Raw genomic sequence first — 27045 nt, forward strand, 5'->3', positions numbered from 1 at the left:
TAAAGGTTAAATAAATAAATAGATAATACATAAATTATTTCCACTTTCAAATAGCTTAAGGTCAAACACCATCTGTGTTTGGGTAAGAGTGTCTGCTAAAATTATGTAAATCTGTGGGTTTGTGTTGCAACATTACAGAGATGAAAGATGCTCCATCATTTAAGTTATAGAACGCACCTAACTTGTGAGATATTTTGAAATACTAAGAGGCAGAGCATTTGGACAAAAATGCTTACCATGAAATGGAGCTGTGCTGTTGAACATGCTGAGCATTATGTGAAACAAACAGGATGTGCTATTTATGTTGGAGATGAAAAAGATTCCATCTGTGACTCATTTTTATTGCTGACTATTATCACAAAAATCTCATCAGCATGTGACTAGAGAAATTAGTTCACTCCATAAATTAAACTTGTCTTAAATGTAATTTACATTTGGCTATTATTTCAACAAGACAAATGATTTTTAATCACAAAGCTTGTAAAATGACAACACAATCTGACTAAATAAGTTCCTAATTCTAAAGGTAAAAATCCTTACATCATTGACTCAAATAAGTAGGTCAGAAAACATAATCAAGAAAGCACAGGAGCATTTTGACAAACCGATGACCCTGAATGAATAAGCACTTCTTTTATGTTTTTGTAGAAAATGTAATTCACATGTAAGGTCTTACTAGGGCAGCTTTAGCCTACTTATATTGTCTGTTTTTAGCTGCGGCTGTAGTTAAGGTTCTCCCACGACCAGCTCCAAACTTTAAACTGGCATATTGCACTTCAGTCAGACCCTGAATGACAAGAAAACACCATCATCATCATCATTACAAATTGTAATAGTAGAAAAGGTAGTAATAGTAAAATCTCACAAAAATAATACTAAGAATAGTATAATACACAAACATTTATTTAAAAAAGTTATTTTACCTGTGCTCCGTCCTGGTTGTGCTCATAGACTTGAAATCTTGTCTTTCCTTTGGAAATATTATGATACAATATGTTAAAGATACTATTGATAGCATATATAATATACTGCTGCTATAGATGTAGAAAAGTCATCGATCATGAATAACTAATCAAACAGTACTTACGCGGGTCGTGTTTCAGTCTGCAGACATACAAGGTGATGACAATCACCACAATAGAAAGAAGGATACACATGCCGCCCAAAGAGATGGCCAGAAACATTCCCTGTCTGGACCTCTCCATTCCTAAAAATACACCATTTATTTTGACACATAAGAGTTCTACATAATTTTAAACTTATACAGAGAGACATTCTAAACAAATGCAACCCATAGCCCTGGGGCGATCTCTCTTACCCATCCTGCTGACTGTCTTGTTCATCTTCACCCCACTGGTGCTCTCCATAACACAGGTGATCTCTTTACCTTCAGCCCAGGTATGGCCAGGTACAGAGAGTTGGACTCTGACAGTGGCTGGCTTCTCTGACTGAACCTCAGGTAAACGCTCTGAGGACTGAACCTTCCCCTCCACCTCCCAGTACACCCTGGCCTGACTGGGATCCAGTCCAGACACCAGGCACAGGAGTGGGACTGGGGATGAGGGGGCCTCCTGCCAGTCCACAGGCACCAGGACCTCCAGAGTAGCTTCAGAGGTGATAGGGTCTGAAAGACAGAGGACATTACATGACATGGCATGGCATAACTACCAAATGTATACCTCCCAGGACTAGAAAATATGAACGCTAATATAAACCAAGGAGAAGCATCTGATCTTACCAGAGACTTCCAGCACACTCCCATTGCCCATGTTCAGCATGGCACCATTAAGCAGGGCACAGTAGAAGATGCCCACACTTGTCCTGTTGGCATTGATGATGTTCAGGAGGCAGGCCGTGTTGGTGTGGACACTGTAGGTTTTTTTGAGGCCAGAGTGTGAGCTTTCTCATAGGTCCCACTTGCACCCATACGATATAAGAGCATTCCCCTCCCATTTCACTGATGTCACAGTGAAACGTCACATTGGTACCCTCTGCCACTGTTAGTGACCCTGGGTACTGGTATACCACTGCTCCTGCTGTGGGAGAGCATACACATAGTTAAAAGTCTGACTATAGAGACTAAATCATCTGCAACTTGATATTTAATGTACAGTCATATACAACAATAGTAGATGTTGTGCATTTCAATAATCTTACCAACAATCAAGTGTGCAAGGAGAAATGTCACCTGCATCCAACTTGAACACATCTTTAGGGTGAGGTGTTCTAGCACACATATCAAGTGCCAAACTGCTGAGATTGCCAAAGAGTGCGGAATATCTATGTACCGAAATAGGTCATGAACTCACACCACTCCTCCATCATTGCAGACAACAGAGCAGCACTGACTCAAGTCATCACATGGCTTAAAATGTGCTTCAAAGCGATGCATGAATAATGTCGCTGTTCTACAGCCTGGGGTATCATAAAAACAGACACTTTTATTTATTTTTAATCAATGGAATTTCCTTCACACAAGGGAAAACAGTTAACAGTTGTAATATACTTTCAAAGCCTCAGGATTGCAAACGGGATTACATTTTTTACATCAATGTTGTGAAATAGGGTGGCAGAACAACGTGGTGGCGAATGTGCCAAGAAGTACAAAGAAGGTTAATCCACTTGACAGTGTTAGTATTATAAATCACCTCCCTGTCCTCAATTTTTCGATACCCTGACATCCCAGTACACAAAATTGTAGCCTACATGTCCCCAACTACGTCACATCTTGTCCCCTTACCTTTATATATGTCCCATCTATAGGAGAGAGGGTGTGCGAGAGAGAGAGAGGGCGAATTTTGGGCATGGGGTGGGATTGAGGGCGATAGGAAGAAAGAAAGTTGTGTCACAATGTGTATTTGATTACTGTTATCAGGGAGAAAAGGTCTCATTGTTGCAGGTAAGTAACAATCGTGCACTTGTAGGCAAGTTTAACCACCTAGATTACGTTGCGTAGTTGTTTCAATTGCATTCTCGCTTGTGTTTCTGGAAAAATAAAACAGTAAGTAGGCTAACCACTGCATGTCCTTAATTCAGATACCGCTGTCATCAGTTTTCCGAGTAGAAGACAAGGGTTCCACATACGGATGAGGGAAATTGTCAATGACGTGCACAATATTCCTTACAAAAAAAGATTGTGGAGTCAGACTGCAGTTAGAGTGCAGTATAACTGTAGTATGCTGCAAATACTGGGTCCAAAATAAAAACCTAATTTTTACTGCAGTAATTTTGCTGTGTAGATATTCTGCAATCACTGCGTCCAAAATACCACAGTCGACTGCAGTTTCAAAACGGAAATATTTTTTGTAAGGGTTTCCTGTTGTTCAATATCAATTTCAATTAATGATACACACCCATTTATTCTGGAAAGATATACATGATTTTAGTACAACTTTTAGTACAAGACTAATCCTATCGTTTATCAAAATCAAAGGGTGGTTTATGTTTTTGTCGTTATTTTAGTCTTGCAAACATCATGTCGACCACATTGGCTGTCAGTCCTTGCCATTGCTCCATTTATGAATTTGAGAGTAGTTTCCCTCAGTTGACTAAATAGTGGCCGTGTCAGGCTGTTGATTTTGCCTCATGCCTTTTTTGTGCCTTGTTTCTCAAAGGTTTACAGCATCAAGGTGAAACTGATACTCCGGTAGCAAATCCTTCTGGCCACTGGTTGGCGTCATACACCACGAATGTCTATATTTACGTTCTCTTCCAACGCGCACACTCATATTCTAGGGTCCGCCCCGCGCCATACACCTGTCCTACCTGCACAATTATCTGGATGATAAAATAATCGTTTCTTTCAGACAGAAATAGTTTCTCATCAAGTAAGCAACCAGGTTAATTCCCAACGTCCACTGTGTGTATTTGGCTTTTCTTTTAAAAACGTCTACCTGTATGATACATCATGGAGAAAAGACCAATCATATTTGGGATTATTCTTACTTTGGCTGTTTCAGGTATGTCTATCTATCTATCTATCTATCTATCTATCTATCTATCTATCTATCTATCTATCTATCTATCTATCTATCTATCTAATCTATTTAATCTATCTAATCTATTTAATCTATCTATCTACTCTTCCATGCATCTTAATGTGTTGATTATACAAAAATATGTAGCCTATAACACATTTACACATTACATTTCTTTAAAGACTTCTATTGTAGGGCAGAGATTCCCAACCAGGGGTACTAAGACCCCTGGAGGTACTCGGCCTATCCACAGAAGGTACTTGAGAAGACTCATGAGACCATAGGCCTACTGGTAAAATGCACATGAGGGTGTACTTCAGGGGTACTCCGGGTAGAGCAAAATTCTGTTGGTGAAACAGTAACCGAAAAAAGGTTGGGAACCACTGTTGCATGGGAAGCATTGGACTGTGTGTTGTACTGTAACCTACACTTCTTAACCACCTACACTTGTTCTGGCTCGTGGTGGCCCAACACCCAATTAAGACATTTTATGTTGGTGTTTCTTTTATTTTGTCAGTTACCTGTATCTAAGTAAATCATACTTTGTGGTTTACAGAGAGTCAAACCTTATCAGCACACAACCAGAATACCACTTTTTCATGATTCTCTTGTCCCCGGCTGCTCTGGAGCCTTCTTGATGACATTTTGGCCAATTTAAAAAATATATATATATATATTTTTTTTACTTTAAGTTGCTTCCTCAGGTGCCTCAAGTGATGCCAATATACTGGTGATAAAACCCACACTGAGAATATTTTTTAAATCTTAGCAAAACATCTATCATAATCTGTCAATCTGTCATAATGTATAAAATGTCTTCAGGGCTATGCAGAATAGTATTATGGATTTACAATCGATCCCACTCAATCAAATATTGGGATAAGACAAAACCCTGGGATAAGACAAAACAACTTATTTCCCGCACTGAGAAAACACATTTGCAAACTTTGTTTTGGAATAAATTAGTCTAAATAATGCATTATTGCAGTGATTGAGATCACAGATGGTGACCCCCCCCTTTCAACTCAAAGTGTCTGTTTACAGATAATAATTTCCACGGTACAAGGCATCCTTTATTGGCTGTAATTGGCACTTCAATCAGTCAGTCTCTAAGGGTAATGGCAGTAATTTATTAGATGGCTGTCCAACAGTATTTCTGCTCATTTCTGAATTTCGGCTTGTTTCCCATTCTCCTGTACAGCACTCCTTTTCTTTGCTGATGTTGTGCCTGTTTCCCGTTTACGGAGGGCAACCCCCAGCAGCAGTGACAAGACCACCCCAGCTACGCTGTCCGCATACTACTTATGCGTCAGAATCACCAACCAGATTTACACTGAGTCACTCAATAATCAAAGCTCTAAGGAGTACAAACAGCTGAGGAAACAGGTGGAGCAGATGGTAAGAGTCTGTGTTTTTTACTGCTCAAGTCTGTCCATAGAGCTTCAACTCATCACTCAGTCTATACCCCTAAAATAACTCTTTGTCCTGGAGATACTTCATGCTTGCCAAGACAAGTCACCCACCATAGAAATATAATTAATAGAACGGGCATTCCCATTCAAGTCAATTGTGGTAAATGGGTGGACTGGCGGCCATTGCAAGTGTACCCATTGGAGAAAAGCAGGAAGTAAAAGCAGGAAGTGTACCCCTCAAAATATGCTGTGATTTGTTGATTTAACTCAACTGAAATTAAAAAATATATTATATTGCATGAGCCACATCACTTATTATCATTTGAATGAAGATTCTACATTTCTATGGAAAGGATTGCATCACAATATATGCGGTTAAAAGGTCAAGGGAACACAGACCGTGGGGTATAGAAGAATGACGCTGGATTGGCGCACATTCAACAGATATGATCTAACAAAGTGGATATTCGTCAAATACGTCATGATTGATGTATATTAACAGGCCCACAATGTGGTTACTAAAGTCTGATTTTGATATATTTGACTGTTTTCACTGCATAACATTTAGAAGTAGTCCCTTTCAGGCTTAGAAGAAGTGACTTCTAAGTGCTAACTCTTGTTCGTATAAGCCGGTAGCATAGCTAGCATACAATCAGTGGTAGAAGTCAAAGTCGCTTTTAACTGTAATGCAGTTGATTGGTGATGATGACATGAAAATGTATTAGGGTTGACATCTATACAAGCATAATACACACATTAACAATAGCCTATATATAGGCACATTTTGCTGGTGAGCCTCCGGATCTTTCCCCCACGGCATTTTCCCCCCACACATTTCCACAGCATTTCCATTGTTTTGGTCAAGTTCCATTGACTTCTTTACACCAAGCAACCATTGCGAGTGTACCAATGAGTTTACCTGTCAAATTGCCAGGGTTAGATGTTCCCAAGTCTGTTCTATTCATTGTATTTCTATGTCACCAACATCATCAGCTCTCCAACACCTAGCAGTGAGCACTATTTTAACAGTAAACAGCAAAAACGAGCCATCACTACTAGCTCACACTCCAGTTGAACCACTCCACTACACCATAGACAAGGATACTATAGATACAATATCCTCAATATTCAAACAAGTAAAAATGTGAAGACATGCCTTGTAGGCTTGTAGGATAATACTAAAGTGCTCCTCTGATTGCTGTGTCTTTCTTTTTCAGATGGACGACGTCCACAGCTCTTTGCCAGAGTCTGACAAATATATGGGTGTATTTGATATAATCTTCAGGTGAGCTCTAATGTTGAATTTAAAATTCTGCCATTGGAAAAAAAACATTTTTAAGGACATTGACAATTATAATTATTTTTACTACTGGTCTCACTCTTGCAGTAATGGATCAGTCATTGCAAACTCGACATTAATGTTTGGGACTACATTCATGATCATTCCAACTTTAGCTAAAGGTCTACTTTCCATTCATATCCAATCAAATAAATCCAAAACCCTTGACCTGGACCTCGCCTATACTGAAGGTAAAGAAGATGGCAACCTTATCTACTTCTGCTGTGCAGCAGCCTGATTCATTTGTATGTTAAAAAAAACTGTTTTGTAAATAGCTTAAAAAACGGTTATTAGTCAAATAAAGCAGGAATCACAAATATGTTCTTTATTCCTTAGGTCAACTTCCAATAAAAGCCACACTACCTCTTGTAGCACGTACAACAGCAACTGTAACTTCCTCACCACCATCTACCACAAATACCCCTGCAGCAACGACTACTACAGTTGCCTTAGTTAGTACGGCTAGCCGTTCAGGAAGGGTCGGGGATGGAACTGCATCTACAGCAATGATTTCATCTGGCAACATCACCAGTCTTGCAACAATTAATATCACAAGTAGTCATACCCTCACAACCACCACCACTAGTCCTGACCAAAACAGCACAATTATCAGCATTACCACTCATATTCCTGAAGACCATATCACTAGAATTAGCAACATTACCACTCATATTCCTGAAGAACATAACAGTACAATTAGCAGCATTACCACTCATATTCCTGAAGAACATAACAGTACAATTAGCAACATTACCACTCATATTCCTGAAGACCAAAACACTACAATTAGCAACATAACCACCCCTAGCCCTGGGGACCCTAACATAACAATTAGCAACGTAAGCACCCATATTCCTGGAGACCACAACAATACAATTAGCAACACAACCACCCCTGCTCCTGAAGACCACAACATTACAATTAGCAACATAACCATCCCTAGTCCTGGGGACCCTAACATAACAATTAGCAACGTAAGCACCCATATTCCTGGAGACCACAGCAATACAATTAGCAACACAACCACCCCTATTACCCCTAAAAATCCTCCCCAGACCAGTAGCACGACAGTCTTCCGTAAAACCTCTCCATCAACAACTGCCTCAGTCCAATCTAACCCCCCAGTTGCCCCTACTGAGAGAGCAACAAGCAGGTATCAGGATACCACAGGCCAAATGACCAGTCATAAGAACCCAGAGAATACGGAGGCGACCCATAAGACCACAGAGCATGCTGCAGCTGTAGTTGCTGGGGGCGGAGAGGGAGTCCCAGGATGGGGGATCGCTCTATTGGTACTGGCTGTCCTGACCTTGTTAATCCTCCTTATTCTCCTAATACTGCTGGTGAGTACAAAAACAAACAGACACACAGATGCACACTGTTTATCCTTAAATGCATTGTAGACCTCCAATTTCTCAGAAACAGCCACAACTGTTTGCTATAACAGTTACAGTATGTCATGCTAAGGAGGCCATTTTAAAAGTACTATGATTCTTGTCTTTTCTTGACCTTCAGCTAGTGTGGTTGTGCTGTAGGCAGAGATATGGAAGTTTCAGCCCATATAACCAGATCAACCACGGGGCAGACATCCAAATGTACTCCACACACAGCCGCTTCGACGTGCCCAACGGCAAGCCTAATGTAAGTCCTATGTCTTGGCAGAGAGGCCAGATAGACACAGACTCAGATTCTGCATTCAGCAGGTTGGCTATGGTTACTAAGACTGGCCACTCTGCCTCAGTGTTAGATAGATGTCTCTTTGTGCCCTTCTGATTTTGACCAGGGAAACCTGAGGCGTGGGAAACACTAGCCTTCCCCTCTACCCTCTCAGCCGAACTACCCCTGTAGCTTCCAGAGAGGGTCCCAAGCCATATTCCTCCCCCCAAGCCACCTATTTTCATTGATGCACCAAGTTGCTTATCTCCGAAATCAAACCCCCACATGAGCAGATGTTCTTGGTAGACCAGACAACCAATTAAACACAATCATCTGTGAGCTGTGAGTTTATAGCTTTAATCCTACCTTGGGTACATATGAGGGATGATACCAGAGTTATCATCCAAGGACCTTCCTGTATGGGGCATGTCACTCATCAATATCACTTTGAATGACTGGCAACACCATGATTTGACAGAAAAAAGGTTGTGTTTATTGTGGACATAAAAAAGATATATTCTCGAATGAGCTTTGAAAGGGATGCTAAATACAAATGCCATGGGATCTACCAACGTCAGGGAGAGTGAGATCTCTCCCTTAACACCAAACAAAAAGACAATTGACTGTACTAATGAGACTTGCATCTTCATCACACTGCAGTGCACACCTCAAGCACACACACATGAGAGTTTGTGAAGTGAGGAGGGAATCTACTCAGGTTTTTTCTAGCGTTGATATGTATGCATCATAGATATTTGTTTAGTTTTGGAAATGTACAGTTTGAGTTAGCTTACACATTGCTTATATTCAATCTATTGTATAAGGATATTGTTGCATATGTGTTTATGCACTTCGTATAATTGTGTTACATTTACATAGATATTTGGTTTAATTCTGTGTTGCTGCTAGCAGTGGTTTGAACATGTTTGTTATGTTGTTTTGTAAAGGGGACAGTGGAAGACATTGGAGGACTATTTGTTCACAGCCTCCAACTCTCCTTGATCAATTTATTTATCGTTCCGTACTAGTCTGCCAACATTTTCTCCAAGACTGACTAGCATATAATGAGAAGAGTGCCCCCTCTGTCACCTGTCTCTATGGCAACAGAGCAGCAGACAGACACATTGTAATCCACAACCACTCTGTTCTCTTTACATGACCTTCTCCTCCCAAAGCCCTTTTAATTGATGAATCACCGGTTTGATTTATTGTTGCAATTAAGCAGAGTGGATGTCTTTCAGGCTTCGTTAACTAAGGCTTTAGAACAGACGAACATCTGTAAGATAAGCTAACATTGCAGTTCTATACAACAGGTCAAAAACAGACTGCAAAATGTAGTTTTGCCTGTAGATTATTTTGTGTGCAGTATTATCTTTACAGCTTTGATGAGTTGATACTTTCTCTGAGACAGGACGAAATGCGGGGACCATCGAAAAACCGAACAGGGATGCATGTGGTGAACGAGTACTGACACACAGGTACAGTAGGTGACACACTTTCTGTATGCTAATGTACTTCAGTGGTACTTTCAGGTAGACAACAGAGGAAGTGTAGTTTCATGTTTTCAATTCCAGGAGACAATCTCCCCTGAATGCTTTCTTTCCTTCCATACATCAGGGGGATGGGGTTCAATGTGAGGTTCGAATAGGTAGACTACTGATTATTGTAGATATAGGTGTGTAGAGATGTGTCAACATACATATTGATTAAACACATTGAAATAACTTCCTAAGAAAACACATCCCTCATGTAATGTTGAAGATACTGTATATATTTAATTGAAGTAATTTACTGTTTTTACAAAACACATTTTTTTATCCCTTCCCTACTTCTCTTTCCTCCAGAAGCTCCAGTCAATTGGGTAAGAAGACCATCTGAAATGGCCTTATGAAGTAATATGCATGGGAGCAATGACAATTCTGTACAAATGGTCCAATTATCTCTGAAGTATCTGAATGAAGATCATGGCGTTGGCTCACTGATTGTAATTTCAACCTGTATTTATTCAAATCAAATCACATTTATTTATAAAGCCCTTTTTACATCAGCTGATGTCACAAAGTGCTATACAGAAACCCAGCCTAAAACCCCAAGCAGCAAGCAATGCAGATGTCCTAATGTTATTTTATTCCTAATGTTTTTACCAGTGGAGGCTGCTGAGGGGAGGACGGCTCATAATAATAGCCGGAATGAAGTCAATGGAATGGTATCAAAGACATCAAACACGTGGTTTCCATGTGGTTGTTACCATTCCATTGACTCCATTTGTATTTCGTATTATTCTGTACGTAAATCCGAGACACTCCATTTAGTATATGTTACTCCTCCCCGACCAACCTCCCTACTTTAGTTTCTGTCTAAAGTAACCAGGCCTTTGAAAGGTATCATGTGGCTTGATGTGCTCTCCTTGTGGTAATGGGTTGAGTTGTATTTTCAGTCTTTACTGAAGGCAAGCTTAACCTTTGTAAAAAATAAATCTGATCATAGATCAGTAAATGGGGTCAAAATATGTATCCTGCAATTAACATTTAAGAAGAATGAGTAAGGGTGCCCCTAAGAAAAATATCCAATCAGGTACAGTTAACAAGAAGTTCATTGTTTTCAAAGACTATAAATCAAACCTTTTGACTTGGGCTGAGAGATCCAGATCTAATTCCCTACTGCTGGATAAGACATGTTTTGAGATAGGACACTAGCATGCCAAGAAGTTAATTATTCCACAAACCCAACCCAGTGAGGAAAACACCAATGTTATGTATATTTGACAATCTGATTAAATAAATCCACCATTATTAATCCAATCTGTGAGCTGTAACGATCTGTAAACATTTGAAGTGACAGTGCATTGGAGCTTTAAATTTTGCATTAAAAAATCTAAATCTAAATCATTAAATATTGTAAATAATAAATAAAGTTTGTTAGATTTTATGGGCAGAAGTGGTTTGTAAAAGAGTTGGATGATTCTGTTCATCAGGAGAACTGAAGCTAGGGCAGAACAGACATGCCTCTGTTTGTATCTAAGCCTGCCCTCATCCCCTGGCTTTTCTTTCTTTTATTCTTTGTGTGAAAGGAACAAGTAAATAGATATCTAGATAACGTGCTTTATAGTTAGGCTGGGTGTGGCGGTGTGATAAAGAATAAGGTATTGTATTAAATTACGAAATTAGTCAGACTCCATAACATTGAGAATAACTCAAACCTTGTCCATTATATGCAAGTCAGTGTGTATTAAAAAGGCAACACCTCTTTCTGCTGTTTTGGCCAATGGGCTAGGTTTAACATAAAAAGTTGACATATGGATGTCGTGGTAACAGATACATAACATTCATGATAACCAGCTACCAAGTGACATTGAGAATTGAAGACTTACATTTTTCAAGGTATGCAGTACAAACCGCATTCTTATCCAAAATGCATGAGGTGTATGTCCCTCCCTCTCCATATCCCCTAACTGTATAGTCTGTGTTAGATGCGTCTTTCTACAGTTGCATTGTGTATTTTTCCAGGAAAACATCACAGTGGTTGCTGTTACTAATACTGTCCAGCAGGAAGATCAATCAATCGGAGAGAAACTTTCAACCAAAACAAATCAGATCACTTCTTACTGTTTCTAACACATTGAGGTCATTGTTTGATTCTGACCTCAGAGACAATATGATTTATCGGTTGGCTGGGCTTAAAATCAATCAAAAAGAGCAAAGACCGAATGCAATCTTAAGTCATTTGATAACGGTCTAACAAAACATTATTCAAGCATGTAGATGTACGTACTGATAGAACCATACACCCATGCATCTGTGCAATGCTTCTTTAGCCAACAGAGTCAACCTATTCTAATAATACCATCAAGAAAATAAGTGAATGTCTTTGCATTTGGGCCAATATGACAAAAGTTGTCTGTCAATTGTCAATGGCAAAAGGTAAAATCCACTTGTGAAGATATGCAGACACAAATGCATTAGTGGTAATGAATAAGTCACTGAGTCACTCTTATGTAACTTAGAAACAAAATCAGACAAGTGACAGACTATGACGATAGGACAAATCTAGACAATATAACATACAGTAATATCACGACATCACCAATACAGACAATACGCTGGCAAGGAAATGTGGCATCAAGACTTGATTATACCTTGAATGCCCTGCCACATACTTGCCCACTGGAATGCCCAGTTCCCACTGCTATTGGCACAGAGGGTGTGGTGCTCCTAATACTGACAACAGGTCCGATTACCTCTGCATGGTAAAAGCCAGGACAGTTTGGGAAAAATGGGATAGTTCAGGATCTGATTAAGATTATGCTCCCAACTCTTTCCATCTGAATGTTATTCCTAGTGACATTAAAATGTAATGACTTATGATGAATTAGAGGAAACAAAAACCCTTCCAATTTTTTACTGTGGATTCTGACTTGTAGATGTTGTGAAATGTGTCCCTAATTTAATGCACCAATTGTAGTCACTTAGTTAAGTAGTTACTGTAGAAAACTGTTTTACATTTCATTATTACACCCCACCCCATACCCCTCCACCATTTAACATTCAAGATTTCGCTTTGAAATTGGCCGATTTGCATTCAAATGTCACGCATTGCTTCAGATCAACCATGAGACTGCAACGCAGTAACAGTAGCTGTTAAATCCTACATAAACAGCTGACACACCAAGACTGCTTTACAAAGGCAGCCCATTTTTTTTTTTTTTTTTTCCCCACTAATTGTCTTTGGAACAATCAGATCAGCTCTGAAAAATATCTGATGTGATTGGTTAAAGACCAAATTGGTGGGGAAAAGATCAGAATTGGGCTGCATGTCTAAATGCATGTCTAAACATGACACACACACCTTCCACTTATGACATATAAAAATGAGGTCTTTAAATGCTAATTATTGAATCACTGCAAACAATAAATATTAGATAACTTCAGTTGAAAGTACAATACCATATTTATGTGTTTATCTTTACAATGAAGACCTAACCTAACTGACTTGAGACCTAACTTCTGTCTTGAGTATAGTAAAAAAGTAAATATGCTGGTTGAGGAAAATAATTACATTTAGAAAAATGTAAATATTTTTATACAGTTTTATTTAATCAGGCGAGTCAGTTAAGAACACATTATTATTTACAAGTCAAGATAATTATGTAAACTTAAATCAGAATTCTGATTGTTTTGCGATTGTTTCCAAATGTGAAATCACTGTGTAGGCTATGCATTGCCATCTTGTGGCTCGAAGGCGCAAATGGAATATAATGATCATAAAAGCATCTGCAGTATAAATCCACTTTGTTCATAACATTTCATCACTAACAACAACACCCTTGCAATAAAAACTGTTCTTAAGCACAACATTGATAGCTCATGCAAAGCCCTCAAACAGCCATATAAGACTTGTAGGTGTTGCTGTAGATATTAAAGGGACAGATCACCCAAAGTTCATTATTGGTTAATACGTACAAGATTTTTTGAAAGATGATAGTTCACTTTAGGTGACCTTCACCGGTTAAGGCAAACTCCCGGAAGTGATGTCATCCTCCAGGAAGTCACTTCATCACAGGGCTAGACGTCCAGGTTTAGTGAAGACAGTTAACATCGGGTCCCCTGTCCCTCCAGGTTCTTAAGCCAGAGCTCCAGGGCATATTTGGTACCAGTGCTGACCCGCTCCACATCCTCTCCGCTATTCGGGGCCCGGTTACACAAAACAGACAATGGCAAAATTGACTCACTGAGCCCACCTTCCGGAGAGACCTCCGATACACTGCAGAACCAACACCACAGAAACAAAATGCCAACATTGTTAAGAGGAATGCAATTAAATAATTCATGTCAGAGGAAATTAGCCCAGTAAAAAAAAAATCACAAATACTTATCAATGGTACACTACATAATCTATTGTTTATGTTTTGAGTGCATTACTTTGTGGATGTGATATACCTTATGGTTGGAGCCAGGCCCTCCAACGGTGTCACAGAACCCTCCTCTCCGTCCACGGCGGACACGATGGCCTTGACCAGCGAGGCGTCCACCCACAGACAACCACTGACCTCAGCAGGCTTGGGGTGCAGAGAGGCCTAGAACAAATATAGTCTTTAGTGTCAGAGGCCTTAGCTTTGTATGCCTTTAATGCCTCATTAAAGGCTTTGCCTGCCTGCCTCAGGCAGGCAGGCAGGCCAGGGCAGGCCAGGGCAGGGCAGGGCAGGGCAGGGCAGGGCAGGGCAGGGCAGGGCAGGGCAGGGCAGGCAGGCAGGCAGGCAGGCAGATAGATACAGGACAGTGAGGCAAATACCTGGAGCTGCTGGTGTGTGAGGGAGGTGTTTAGGAGCATGTAAGTGACCACATGGTGCCTCTGCGGCATCCCTCTGCTCAGCATGGGTGGGAAAACTGACTGTGAAGAGAAACAGAACATGAGCAAACAGGACTGTCAGACAAATCAGAATGTATCAAATGTCTGTGGAATTGTGGCCAGCAGATTTTTTTCTAAGGCATTTACATATTATTATTATTTAATAAACTATTCCCTGGAAATGTGATGTGTAGTGGCAGTGATTTCCCACCTCCCAGAGCCCCAGCAGCTGAGCTGAGACGTCTCCAGGGTCCAGCTTCAGTCCTGTCTCCTCCCTCAGCTCCCTCAGCCCTGCGTCCAGGAGCTGACAAACAAGAGAGATATGAGGCAAACACACACACCATGCTTGATTGAAGGGAATTGACCCCAGATACCATGAGGGTGTTGAAACCACAGGCAAAGACACTTATGAGGAATAATCCATTTTATCTTCCACTGTTTAATAGCTATAGCAACTAGAAACTTTACCCTCTCATCCAGTTCCACATGGCCACCTGAAAAAAAGAAAACAAATCACCCTTTCAATATCAGGAAACAACACTAAGGTTAACTGGGTTACCCAAAGTGTCGTCCTATGGAATGCCATTTCATTTTGAAAGGTTACTGCCGCAAAATGATGCCATACCTGGTGGAACCCACACATTGGGGAAAATGCGGAGACTGGCCGCCCGTCGAGTTAACAACACCTTCTGATTGGCTGACTGCAGAAGAATAGCAACCCCCACGTCCACTCCGCGGCTCTGAACATCCAATGGGATTGCAGCTGCCTCTGCGACAGACAGATACTTGAAGGGGCAAAAGTTTGCCCTCTGAGAAAAAAGAAATATTAACCAAATAAACTCAAACATTTTCCATTATACTTTTTTCAGTCAACCAACAATTATTTGTATGGGATGTGGCCATAACCGATAAAACAATTAAACCTATAATTTTATTAAATTGAATGTATTCCGTTGAGCCATTACCTTTAGAGGAATTCCTCTCCCCTTCTCGCAGTCACACAGTATAAAGCGATTGTTCTCCAAAGAACACTTCACCTCCACCTCATCATCAAGAGTCTCTGTAAAATGACCTGTTATGCTCTAACAGAAAATTAAGTGGTAAAAAAAAAGACGTTTTTTTTAACTGTTGCATAATTCACCTCATATAACAACCTTTGAAAATTCGGCAACTACAATAAAGGCTAACCATTTACCTAAATTACTTGATTTCAATGTATTTTGGAGGGGAAAGTACTGGGCCTGGTATGGGTCCATTCAGTCATTGTTTTTTGGTTATCAATATACAAATCCTGATTATGGATGGCAATCTTTGGCCCATAGATTAAGGAAATATAAACTATACAGTGGGGAGAACAAGTATTTGATACACTGCCGATTTTGCAGGTTTTCCTACTTACAAAGCATGTAGAGGTTGGTAATTTTTATCATAGGTACACTTCAACTGTGAGAGACGTAATCTAAAACAAAAATCCAGAAAATCACATTGTATCATTTTTAAGTAATTAATTTGCAAATTTGAGTTTGCTATTCACAAGATGCATTGCCTGATGTGAACCATGCCTTGAACAAAAGTGATGTTAGAATACCTACGATTAAGAATAGTTGACTGGCATAAACTGGAAAGGGTTACAAAAGTATCTCTAAAAGCCTTGATGTTCATCAGTCCAAGGTAAGACAAATTGTCTATAAATTGAGAAAGTTCAGAACTGTTGCTACTCTCTCTAGGAGTGGCCATCCTGCAAAGATGACTGCAAAAGCACAGCGCAGAATGCTCAACGAGGTTTAAGAAGAATCCTAGTGTCAGCTGAAGACTTACAGAAATGTCTGGAACATGCTAACATCTCTGACATGTCTATGATACGTAAAACACTAAACAAGAATGGTGTTCATGGGAGGACACCACAGAAGAAGCCACTGCTGTCCCAATATTGCTTAACTAAAACAGTTTTGTAAAAAGGAATGTTCCAAAATTCCTCCTGACTATTGTGCAGGTCTGATCCGCAACTACAAAAAAATGTTTGGTTGAGGTTATTGGAGGGTTTGTACTGCACTGTGAGTGTTTGACCACACAAGCTCATAGAATGGGACTGCCGAGTGCTGAAGCACGTAGTGTGTAAAAAATCTGTCCTAAGTTGCAACACTCACTACCGAGTTCCAAACTGCCTCTGGAAGCAAAGTCAGAACTGTTCGCCGGGAGCTTCATGAAATGGATTTCCATGGCCGAGCAGCCGCACAAAAGCCTAAATTCACCAATCGTCGGCCGGAGTGGTGCAAAGCTTGCCACTCGGGAGCAGTAGAAATCCATTCTCTGGAGTGATGAATCACGCTTCACCATCTGGCAGTCCGACAGACGATTCTGGGTTTGGCGGCTACCAGGAGAACGCTACCTGACCCAAAGCATAGTGCCAACTAGAAAGTTCGGAGGAGGAATAATGGTCTGGGGCTGTTTTTCATGGCTTGGGCTAGGCCCCTTAGTTCCAGTGAAGGGAAATCTTAATGCTACAGCATACAATGACATTCCAGATGATTATGTGCTTCCAACTTTGTGGCAACAGTTTGAGGAAGGCCCTTTCCTGTTTCAGCATGACAAATTTTGATGACAATGACAATGCCCCAGTGTATGAAGGGAGATCCATACAGAAATAGTTTGTCGAGATCAGTGTGGAAAAACTTGACTGGCCAGCAGAGCCCTGACCTAAACCCCACCGAACTGCTTTGGGATGAATTGGAAAGCCGACTGGGGGGCACAAACTCCATAGTAATACCCATGATTTTGCAATTAGATGTTTGACGTGAAGTTGTCCGCATACTTTTGGTCATGTAGTGTATATGTACAGTATTATTGTTTTATCTTTTATTTAACCTTTTATTTCATTTGGGTGACCTACCCCTTTAAAATGGTACTGCAGTAAAACCAAACACTGACATAGGACCTCGTTTTCATAAATTCCACGTGACATTGGCATTTGGCTAGTGTTGAAGTGACAACAAAGCAAAAACATAGCACATGCACAACTGACCTGTACAAAACGGGCACATTGCGGTGCGACATTATTCTTCGACAGATGAACCAGTATTTTCGTGACTTTTTCCATGGTTGTCAATTATTCTCCTTATTGATAGATACAGTAGTTTAATGCAGGTGACAGTTGGCTAGCCTGATTTACAAAACAATTTGTAAAATAATCCTGCGAGCGATAACAAATCTGATAGCAATATAAGAATGGTAATGCACGTTAGCTAGCTAGCTAATATTGCCACATTACACATTTGTTCAAATTAGTAGCGCAATTGACATCCCACTGCAGTTCACTGAAGTATTGACAACCAAGATAACTCTATAGCTAGCCGTTATTCTGATCAATTCCCAAGCTGTATTAGCTAACTATCCAGTGGGCTCCTGCCTTGTTAGCTAGGTGGACGGTACATGCAACAAAATTGTTTCCTGCCCACTGATCTTCTTAGCTTCTATGGCTGGCTGTCATGTCCAAGGAATATAAACACAAATGTACACGTAGCTAGCTACCTACATTCATTGGCTACATCGAAATCACATGTGGCTCTTCTTCTTCTTCAGTTTATACATGGCGGTTAGCAACCAACTTTAATGTTCTTTACCGCAACAAACTGGACTGGAGTGTGGACCAGAGAAAAGGAAAGTCTAAAAACTCTACATCCTACCAACTATTCTCATCTCCTGAAAATTCCACCCCAAAAACATATTTTGGTATTTTTTTCCTTAGTCCATTGTTGATATCAAAATGCGTTGCATGTCATCAATAAGGTTTTAAAGATATACCGTATAACTTTCACCATACAGAAATACAGAATACATACATATGATGGAAAAGACAGCATCTCTGATAGTCTGTATTTCTGTATTTTGAAAGAATGCTGACAATGTTTTTAAAAAATGGACTAATGAAACCTATATGGAAAGATTTTGGTTTTGGGTGTAGTTTTCCTTTAAGGAAACTAACATTATTAAATACTACATCCCCTGAAGATTTTCTCAGCTATTAACTTAAGCTTGACCCTTCTATACCAGTGTAGCTCAGTTGGTAGAGCATGGTGCTTGTAATGCCATGGTAGTGGGTTTGATTCCCTGGACCACGCATACATAAAATGTATGCGCGAATGACAAAGTTGCTTTAGATAAAAGCATCTGCTAAATAGCCTATATTATATATTTGCCCTTAAATCTGATAGCAATCCCTCCCATTGTGCTGGCACTGAAATAACCTGTTTTCCACTGTCTCCATCTTCTCCTGACAGTGATCACACCCAGTCAGATTTTTTGTTCTGTTGAGGTTTGTGTGTCCCAGAGCCTTGTGATCCCTTGTTCCTCCCTGCCCTCACATTTTCATGGATCTTACACAGGAGTCTTCCCTTTCCCTCCCTATTCCACAACTCTTGTCATTTGTTTTTAATGCTATTCTACCCCCCTCCAAGTCAGGCAAGTCCGAGTCAAGTCTCAAGTCCTAAACTTTGAGTGTGCTCTTCACCAAATGTAATACCATTTCATATTTTTAACAAGAGTAATAGGTAGTATATTACATTTACGCAAATCATGAATGCTTTTAAAAATATATATATTTATTACTTTCCAAATAAACTTTATTTTAATGGAAATACATGGGTAGCCATGTATTTCGATCGACTATCGAGGATCGCTATGGGGCGCAATCGGGCGATGTAAGCTTGTACACAATCGCCCAACCTTAACACACACACACGCACACGCACACACACACACACACACTAGGCTAACATATGTCAATGGTTTTCGGAATAGCAGTAACATCAGGCAGAATTTATGCTACCAACTGCCTAGCCAGTTGGTGCTCAATCTTGGGTGCAATGATCAAGTTCCTGCACTGACTGACTGTGTGGAGGCTCATTGATTAAATGTTACGTTAAGTTATATATAGCTGTCAGCTATATTCGCCACGACTTATCGTTCTTTGTGCAGCTTCAAATGTCGAACAAAGTTGGAAGTTGTTGCGCCTCCGTCTGTAATTTTCTTCCCGCAAGTTTTGAAAGTTGGAATCTGTTTTTTGTTGATACAGCGAAGTCTTTATATCCGAACATAATCATTTTGGGTATCATCTTTCCAAGGGCTTCGTCTGAATTCACCCACCGATGTTCCTCTGCACTGCCACACACAACTTTTTCTCAGCTGGCACAATTTGATTGGCTGCTGTCCGATTCAAATGGTTATCGATTAAATGAAGAGTTGATGCGCTGCACAGTTTTTTTAATAGCATAATGTTTCATATTTGGGCTTGGGGAGGGTATCAAGTCAGTTTGAGTCAAAAGGCTCAAGTCCAAGTTAAGTGACGAGTCATTGATGTTAAAGTCAAAGTCGAGTTGCAAGTCATCATATTTGTGAATCGAGTCTGACTCGAGTCCAAGTCATGTGACTCAAGTCCACACCTCTGGTTTTCTCAACTGAGAACTTGAAGCCCCACCTGTGGGACTACTGTTCAACTTCTCTGATCCTTCTTGAACTCTCCTGACTTTATGGGGAATATTTCTCCCTATCTTCCACAGTGCCCTGTCGTCCGCAAACAAAGACCTCCCAATATCTGTTCTCCCTGAGAGAATACATAATCAATTATAATGGAGAACAACAAAAAACTAATCACACTTCCTTTGGAGGGTAGCATTATCTACCTCATAACACTGAGCTCCCCATCTACCAAACACGTGGCACTGTGGCAGAGATCTGTATATAATGACGAGATGCTCATGTCACCGCCCTAACAATGGGAGTTGTTATCACAAAGGCAGGAAGGCAGGCGACAAATTTATGTAAGAATTAACCAATAGAAACGTGTTGGCCTTATTTTTGACAGATTTTGGCGAGAGTGAATCCTCAAGCTTCGCCTCTTCCTCTATGACTGTGGTTGCACCCATGTGCCGCCGCATTCAGTGTAGTATTGATCCAGTGGGTGGCGCCAAAGACCAATATTATTTTAAAGATGCTTCAGTAAAATAAACCTGCCTAAAATAACAATTTTGAAAAACACAACTAAACAGTTCAAATCTACTGATACCAATAATGTAAGGTATATCTATGTAAGATCTAATGTATTGAAGAATGAGATGGATTTTATTTGATTTAAGTTTTAGCTCCCGAGAGGCGCAGCGGTCTAAGGCACTGCATCTCAGTGCAAGAGGCGTCACTACAGTCCCTGGTTCGAATCCAGGCTGTATCACATCCGGCCGTAATTGGCCCAGCGCCGTCCGGGTTTGGCAGGGGTAAGCCGTCATTGTAAATAATAATTAGTTCATAACGGACTTGCCTTGTTAAATAAAGGTTCAATAAAAATTATGCATTCATCATGTAAACAGCGCAGTTTAAGTATAATGTTTCTCAATCCACCATATACGCCTATGTCGCACTTCCGCATCTGCGATGATTATTATTATTTTTTAAATAATGTATGAACCCTCTATGGAAAGATAAGACTATAACGATGATATTCTCCGTTTTGTTCTATGACCCCCATAATCTTACTGCCTATCTGCCAACTTTTGTCTGTTGTGTCCGAACTGTTTGGGCTACACACTAATATCACCCCTCTGTGGAAAGGTGAGTCTCACAAACGCGTACATGTGTTATTTTGCTTTAGGATACCCACAAGCCTCACAAGACTCGTCTGAAGGTCGCCAGTACCACTTTAAAACATTATGTAAGTATATACGGACACTGTTTAGTGTCAAAAATAAGCAGTTAAGTACATGCACAAATAAATACAAATAATAAATATTCCTGATATTTGTTATAGCTCTCAGATATAGGTCAGACAGTTAAGAACAAACTTTCTTTAGATTTTTTTGGGGGGACTATCTATTGTTACGTGTAGTGAATTTGTTATTCAATGCATTTTTATGGGCCAAATACAATTTTCCATCAAATATTTTTTAAATATATTTTGGGGGATTCTTCAAGGCGTCTTAAAATTCTAAATCAAATAGCTAAATGATCCTTGGTATGACCTTAAAATAATTGTATATAGCTTAGTAGAAATCCAAAGCGATTTAACTTAATGTCCTATTTAGGTAAGACAACCACATATGACAATCATTGTAAGTTAAACTTTACTCAGTGAAGCAGCTTTCATCTGAATCAGTATTAGTAAGAAAACACAAGTACAAGTGTTTTAGTGCAAGAAAGGCAAGCATAACAGTAAAGTATTTGTTTTTTCCCTCTTTTTTTTCTTGCCACTAGGCCAAAGATTTGCCCTTTATCATCATGTCTGACTGTTTCATGGCAGTGTCACCACTGTGGTGACTTCACTCTGAGTGCCAGGGGAGCACAGGGGGGTCTACAGTGCTGCTGGGAACACACAGAGGGGTGTCAGTCTGAGGGACCTGGGCAGGGAGGAGAGGGACATATCTAATCTTAGACAGGCAGCCCAATTTTTTTTCTCCACTAATTGGTCTTTTGACCAATCACATCAGATCTTTTCACATCAGATATTTTTCAGAGCTGATCTGATTGGTCAAAAGACCAATTAGTGAAAAAAAAAATTGGGTTGGTTGTGAGGAGATGGTTCTTACCTCTGGGTCGTCGGTACCCATGGTGCACAGCCCATACGTGATAACCATCACACTGATCAGCATCTCCAGCACCAAGAAACCAATCAGAATGCCCAGCATGCCATTGATCAGGAGCTTCACAGGAAGGAAGCCATGCAGAGACACAACAGAGGAGACATTTACACACCACACCAGCATCATGTTGGTTTTGTCTTATTCGTTTCACCTGTTTTTTGTTTAGGTTTTTAGTTGGGCTATTTAAGCCGGTAAGGCCCGCCTGCTCTTTGTGAGGGCTTATTTTCCCTCTGTTGTTTCTGTGTGGTAGTGCGTTTCAGTTTGGGTGTTTTTCCGGACTGTTTAGGTCCTGGTTTTGGGCCGGTTGTTTATGTGCGCCCTGTATTGGTGTGTACTATTTTCTCTGTGCCGGAGATTAAAGCATTGATCTGTACCTTCTGCCTCCTGCGCCTGACTCCGCACCCACTACGCCTAAGTGCATCACACATACAGTGCATTCGGAAAGTTCCTGGGGCCCAGTGTTCCTCCAAAGGCATCTGTTGTGACAACTGCAAGGTGGGCAAGCCTCTCTCCCTCTGTCTCCTTCACTGGACCCTCACTGATACACTCACACACTCAACCCCATCACTGAACACACTACTGAACACCTACATTTAAATCAGCTCAGGTCATTAGTATCATATTTATTATAATCATATATGTTATAACTCTGATAAATATTTTGTTGTTCTTGTCTAGTACTGTTCTGTATTTTGTCATGTATTTGTATGTTTTATGTGGACACTAGGAAGAGTAGCTGCTGCATGTGCAATAGCTAATAGTGATCCTAATAAACTAAACTGATACATGATCTGTCACAAGAAGCTGAACAAAGGTCCAAATCATAAACTCCTTTATTGATTTACTGTCTAGTTTCTCCATCTAACCAGCTGCGTACAGGTGGATGGATGTGTTGGCAGCCCCTGGGGGAGTGTGACCTCCCAGAGCACTGCACCGGTGCCTCTCCCTACTGCCCCCCCAACGTGTTCCTGCAGAACGGCGAGGAAGGCTCCTCCTACTGCTACAGTGGTGTCTGCACCAGCCTCAACACACAGTGCCAGATGTTGTGGGGACCTAGTGAGTTACACTATTGGTCAAATGTTCTGGACCCGATAACCATTGTGATTGATACCACTGTGGGGAGCTAGTGGCTAGTTATTTGGACTTGTTTCACTACTTTGACCAAGTACTGTAGAACCTCGAGATCCAAACCCCAGTGTCCTGGACTGACTGGTCAGCGGAACTGGAACTTTTTAAAAGCAACAGAGAATACTTCCCTGGACAAAGGATTCCTATATACTGCAAGCCCAAAACCCACCATGGTGTATATCGCAGTCATTACATTCAGTGAGACATTTTACTTCACCTGTGGAAACAGAGGCGACATACTCTTAAAGAAAACACAAATATATTTCCCTTGGTTGACTAATTGACTAAGGGGTTGACTGATCTTGAACCCAGAACCAAATCGACTACTTGATCACACATGGTATAAGGGGTTGACAGCAGTTGGTTGAGTTAACAGTTGTTGAACTAGACACAACCCTAGGTGCCAGCCTCTGAATGCCATCTAAACAGCTTTCTCCTACTTTCCCAGAAGTACTATATGTGGGGTGAATGCCAGCATGTACAAGAGTAATTCCACTAAGGAGGACCTACGGGATAAATAACAACATCCTGAACCTTAGAGACAGATCACATACACAATGTGTGGAAGTATCGTTGAACAATGCAAGTGGCACGAATACAAATAGCACAGTTCCAATTTCTTTTTAGTTTAACCTAAAAGACAACTGATCAATATATAGCTGATCCATCCTCCAACAATAAACATGACAAAGACATCTCTTTTAAAGAAACTGTTCAGCTGAAAAAGATTCCCAGCCATGGAGACCGTTAGCAGCCCCAATGGTCATCTCAAACACCTTAGAAGTGTGTAGAGTGAGAAAGAGACATAAAACAAAATGTATGAACCGATTACACATTTATAAGCTACAGGCAGTGCATCATGAACGTGACAGAACAGCTACTACTATAGGCATATATAGTACAAAACCACAGTCATTCATACCTTCCATCCATAGTATCCTAACTGTTCTATAAACATCTATGAATGAACTGAGTGCTCACCCCAGAGTCTTGGAGTTTCCTCTGGAATAACTCGACAGCTGTTCCTCGGAGAGGATATTGGAGGGAGGGGCACGGCATTCCTTCAAGTTGTAGCAAATTGAATCAAGGCTTGCTGTGTTGGGAGGGGTGAAACAAAACATCTTACCATAGTTAATAGGTGACTACTTAGCTCAGTAAATAGGTTATTTAGATTTAAATTAACAGTCCATGCATGACAACATGTTGGTTGTTGTTGGCATGTTACTCCTTCATAGTCTTTACAGGATACATCAAAGGGTGTGATTGTGAATGTTACTGATTCAGCAAGCAGTCATTTGATTTGTCTTTGTATTAGTTAGCTACTCATAAGGAAAACAAAAATCATCTTTAATTGAGTAATGTGCTGCTATATTGATCTACTCTCAAGCAATATTTTATAATAATGATACCATTTCAGATCACCTACCTTTGCCTTCTGTTAAAATGAATGGGATAAGCAGTTTTTCTTCTTCCAGTAACACACCCAGCGAAGGGTAGTGGTTTGTAGAATGCACTGCCTACCCTGACTGCACATCACTGGAGAAACAAGGGGCAAATTTGTTTTGTGTGGCCTGGTTCTCCAGGTGAGCACGGTTTGCTCATTTTCAACCTTTCCATTGGTCCTAAAGACAAATCTCCATCCACCAGGGCACCAGGCCATGCAAAACAAACTCGCCCAAAGCAAGACCACTAATCAATTCCTCCTACTGATCTGTTGGGGGGTGAGGCTATTAAATCAGGGATGGAGGAAATTGCCCTCATGTCATGAATTATATTTAGCCTACAGCGCCCCAGCTTTTAGTAGAGTGCCACTCAACAACATGCATTCTCAGTTTCACTTCAAATCAATAAGGCAAAAGATGAATGGCTGATTTGAGTGCATATGATGTCAGGTTGGCATTTCACCTCCAGAAAAGCATTAAACAGTTGGAACCAGATGGAAATAAGGTTACAGTGACCTGTGTAAACTTCTACCAATATAGACACTATAACACTTGAAGAGGAAATATTACATTTACTGAATGAAAGAATGATACACTGTCAGAAATCAAGATATTAACTCTACAGTAATATGAAATAGCAAAGAGAATAACAGTCCTACTTGATATATTAGGAACCACTACAGAGCAATACATTCATCAGGACAGAACCATCACCAGGACACGACTGCTCACATTGATGACAAAACAATCAGACACATTCACAGCGTGTCACACTTCCTAATGATAATCTTCATGCACAGTTTAGGTATTCGAACGAATTCAAACAAGAGAATCACATGAGTACATAGGGTATACTACAATGCAATATGTGTTGTAAGAAGTAGGGTGAGGTGTATGGCATGGTTCTGCCTCAAGGAGAGTATGGTGGAGCCGGGGTGTCAGAATCTTCAACACTGCCCAGTAAGGCCACATCACTGTCGCTCAGGGAGGCCTGGCTGGCTCCGGTGGGGTCAGTACCAGTCTCTACCACCACCTAGACCCAATGACAAGGTTCAGGAAGGAGGAAGGAAGGAGGATGAAGTGAGGAACTAGCACAGACTGGCATCATCTCAAACTGGCCATTCAACATAACCCATATACCCTTCACGATTCTGGGGATTTGAATGGACTGGATTGGTGTGTCTAAGCAATATGGTGTAAACTCCACCAAGCCTACCAGAGGACTAGGTGGAGCTATTCAGTTATTGCTGATACCTAGCAGTTTACAAGAGGGGGAGTCAAGAAGCAACAAATGTTATGGGAAAGTTAGGGATTGTAGCAATGTTCTGTTAAATAGGCCAAATGGTTCATGCCCCACAGCATTACATGTTTGAACTACTGTAAGACTGTACTTGTTTTTAATGTACAGCTGCTGCACTCTCTGCCTGTTCAACAGACTGTTAACCTGTTGATGTAAGCGTTGACTGCAGTGTTCTCAAGCTTACCATCCCTCGGCCACGGCACAGGCTGTAGTACCCATGGAGGTGAATGACTTTCCCAGAGAAGACGCAGACAGTGAGAGCCACACAGAGCTCCATCACCGTCAGGACCAGCAGTAGGCCCTTTACCCCATTCAAGACTGTCTGATGCACACAGGGGTAAAGCAAGAGGAATATGTGTCAATGGTTGGGCTAATGATTTGCATTGTAACTTTAGCAGGATTTACAAGTTTTGTTCAGGTTTCCCATCCTGGTAAAACAATATCAACCGTATCTCGTAAATATATAAAACATTTAATAAGCCTGCAAAGATGTATTTCTCTAGCTCCTTGCAACCTTTAATAAACAGACTGTTTGGAAGCACAGGAGGCTGCTGAGGGGAAAATGAATCATAATCATTTCCAGAACTGATGGAATGGCATAAAACGCATAGAAACAATGTGTGTGATGTATTTGATACCATTCCACTTATTCTGCTCCAGCCATTACTACGAGCCGTCCTCCCCAACTAAGGTGCCGCCAACCTCATGTGTTTGGAAGGTTACTGAGTTCTCTGAAGTTAGCACAATAAATAAATACAGCAAAATTACATGAACCAGGTCACTTCCATAAATACTTACATATATTCTCCTAACCATACTTG

At 40.6% G+C, this 27045-nt stretch overlaps 3 protein-coding genes and 1 long non-coding RNA gene across 5 annotated transcripts; 2 read left to right on the forward strand and 2 right to left on the reverse strand.

Annotated features, from left to right (window-relative positions):
* Positions 1-298: 298 nt before the first annotated feature.
* Positions 299-2329, reverse strand: LOC115142039 (uncharacterized). The gene is made up of 6 exons (XM_029681518.2): positions 2158-2329; positions 1739-2036; positions 1319-1624; positions 1088-1207; positions 924-970; positions 299-787 (listed from the first exon to the last, which is right to left on the reverse strand). Exons 2-6 carry the CDS (start codon positions 1776-1778, stop codon positions 692-694), a joined length of 609 nt encoding a protein of 202 aa, XP_029537378.2. The 5' UTR covers positions 1779-2036; positions 2158-2329; the 3' UTR covers positions 299-691.
* Positions 2330-3707: 1378 nt separating this feature from the next.
* Positions 3708-13702, forward strand: LOC115142040 (mucin-2-like). Its single transcript, XM_029681519.2, has 8 exons — positions 3708-3959; positions 5179-5375; positions 6607-6674; positions 6777-6919; positions 7065-8071; positions 8244-8369; positions 9796-9862; positions 10229-13702. Exons 1-7 carry the CDS (start codon positions 3908-3910, stop codon positions 9853-9855), a joined length of 1653 nt encoding a protein of 550 aa, XP_029537379.2. The 5' UTR covers positions 3708-3907; the 3' UTR covers positions 9856-9862; positions 10229-13702.
* LOC115140970 (nucleoside diphosphate-linked moiety X motif 17-like) lies at positions 13457-24760 on the reverse strand. Of its 2 annotated transcripts, XM_029679507.2 has the most exons (9): positions 24464-24760; positions 22301-22414; positions 15695-15811; positions 15355-15538; positions 15198-15223; positions 14941-15033; positions 14673-14771; positions 14321-14457; positions 13457-14144 (listed from the first exon to the last, which is right to left on the reverse strand). In XM_029679507.2, exons 1-9 carry the CDS (start codon positions 24539-24541, stop codon positions 13973-13975), a joined length of 1020 nt encoding a protein of 339 aa, XP_029535367.1. In that variant the 5' UTR covers positions 24542-24760; the 3' UTR covers positions 13457-13972. The 2 variants fall into 2 exon arrangements, with proteins under 2 accessions (XP_029535367.1, XP_029535368.1); XM_029679508.2 differs by lacking the exons at positions 22301-22414; positions 24464-24760 and adding an exon at positions 17752-18341.
* Positions 20833-25731, forward strand: LOC115140971 (uncharacterized). The gene is made up of 4 exons (XR_003865310.2): positions 20833-20995; positions 21370-21429; positions 21969-22849; positions 23224-25731. It is a non-coding gene; the product is annotated as an uncharacterized LOC115140971 (long non-coding RNA).
* The last annotated feature ends 1314 nt before the right edge of the window (positions 25732-27045 follow it).

Source organism: Oncorhynchus nerka, linkage group LG14 (assembly GCF_034236695.1).
Source record: "Oncorhynchus nerka isolate Pitt River linkage group LG14, Oner_Uvic_2.0, whole genome shotgun sequence".
In the NCBI taxonomy this organism is placed as follows: Eukaryota; Metazoa; Chordata; class Actinopteri; order Salmoniformes; family Salmonidae; genus Oncorhynchus; species Oncorhynchus nerka.

Coding starts and splice junctions, on each gene's coding strand:
- LOC115142039 (XM_029681518.2), bottom strand. CDS start 1,778: ATGCTGAACATGGGCAATGGGAGTGTGCTGGAAGTCTCTG. Junction 971..1,087: donor CAGACTGAAACACGACCCGC/GTAAGTACTGTT, acceptor ATATTTCCAAAG/GAAAGACAAGATTTCAAGTC. Junction 788..923: donor ACAACCAGGACGGAGCACAG/GTAAAATAACTT, acceptor CTTGTCATTCAG/GGTCTGACTGAAGTGCAATA.
- LOC115142040 (XM_029681519.2), top strand. CDS start 3,908: ATGGAGAAAAGACCAATCATATTTGGGATTATTCTTACTTTGGCTGTT. Junction 5,376..6,606: donor GGAAACAGGTGGAGCAGATG/GTAAGAGTCTGT, acceptor TTTCTTTTTCAG/ATGGACGACGTCCACAGCTC. Junction 8,072..8,243: donor TTATTCTCCTAATACTGCTG/GTGAGTACAAAA, acceptor CTTGACCTTCAG/CTAGTGTGGTTGTGCTGTAG.
- LOC115140970 (XM_029679507.2), bottom strand. CDS start 24,541: ATGCCGTGCCCCTCCCTCCAATATCCTCTCCGAGGAACAGCTGTCGAG. Junction 15,539..15,694: donor GGAGAGGAATTCCTCTAAAG/GTAATGGCTCAA, acceptor CTTTTTTCTCAG/AGGGCAAACTTTTGCCCCTT. Junction 15,034..15,197: donor ATGTGGAACTGGATGAGAGG/GTAAAGTTTCTA, acceptor CTTGTTTGTCAG/CTCCTGGACGCAGGGCTGAG.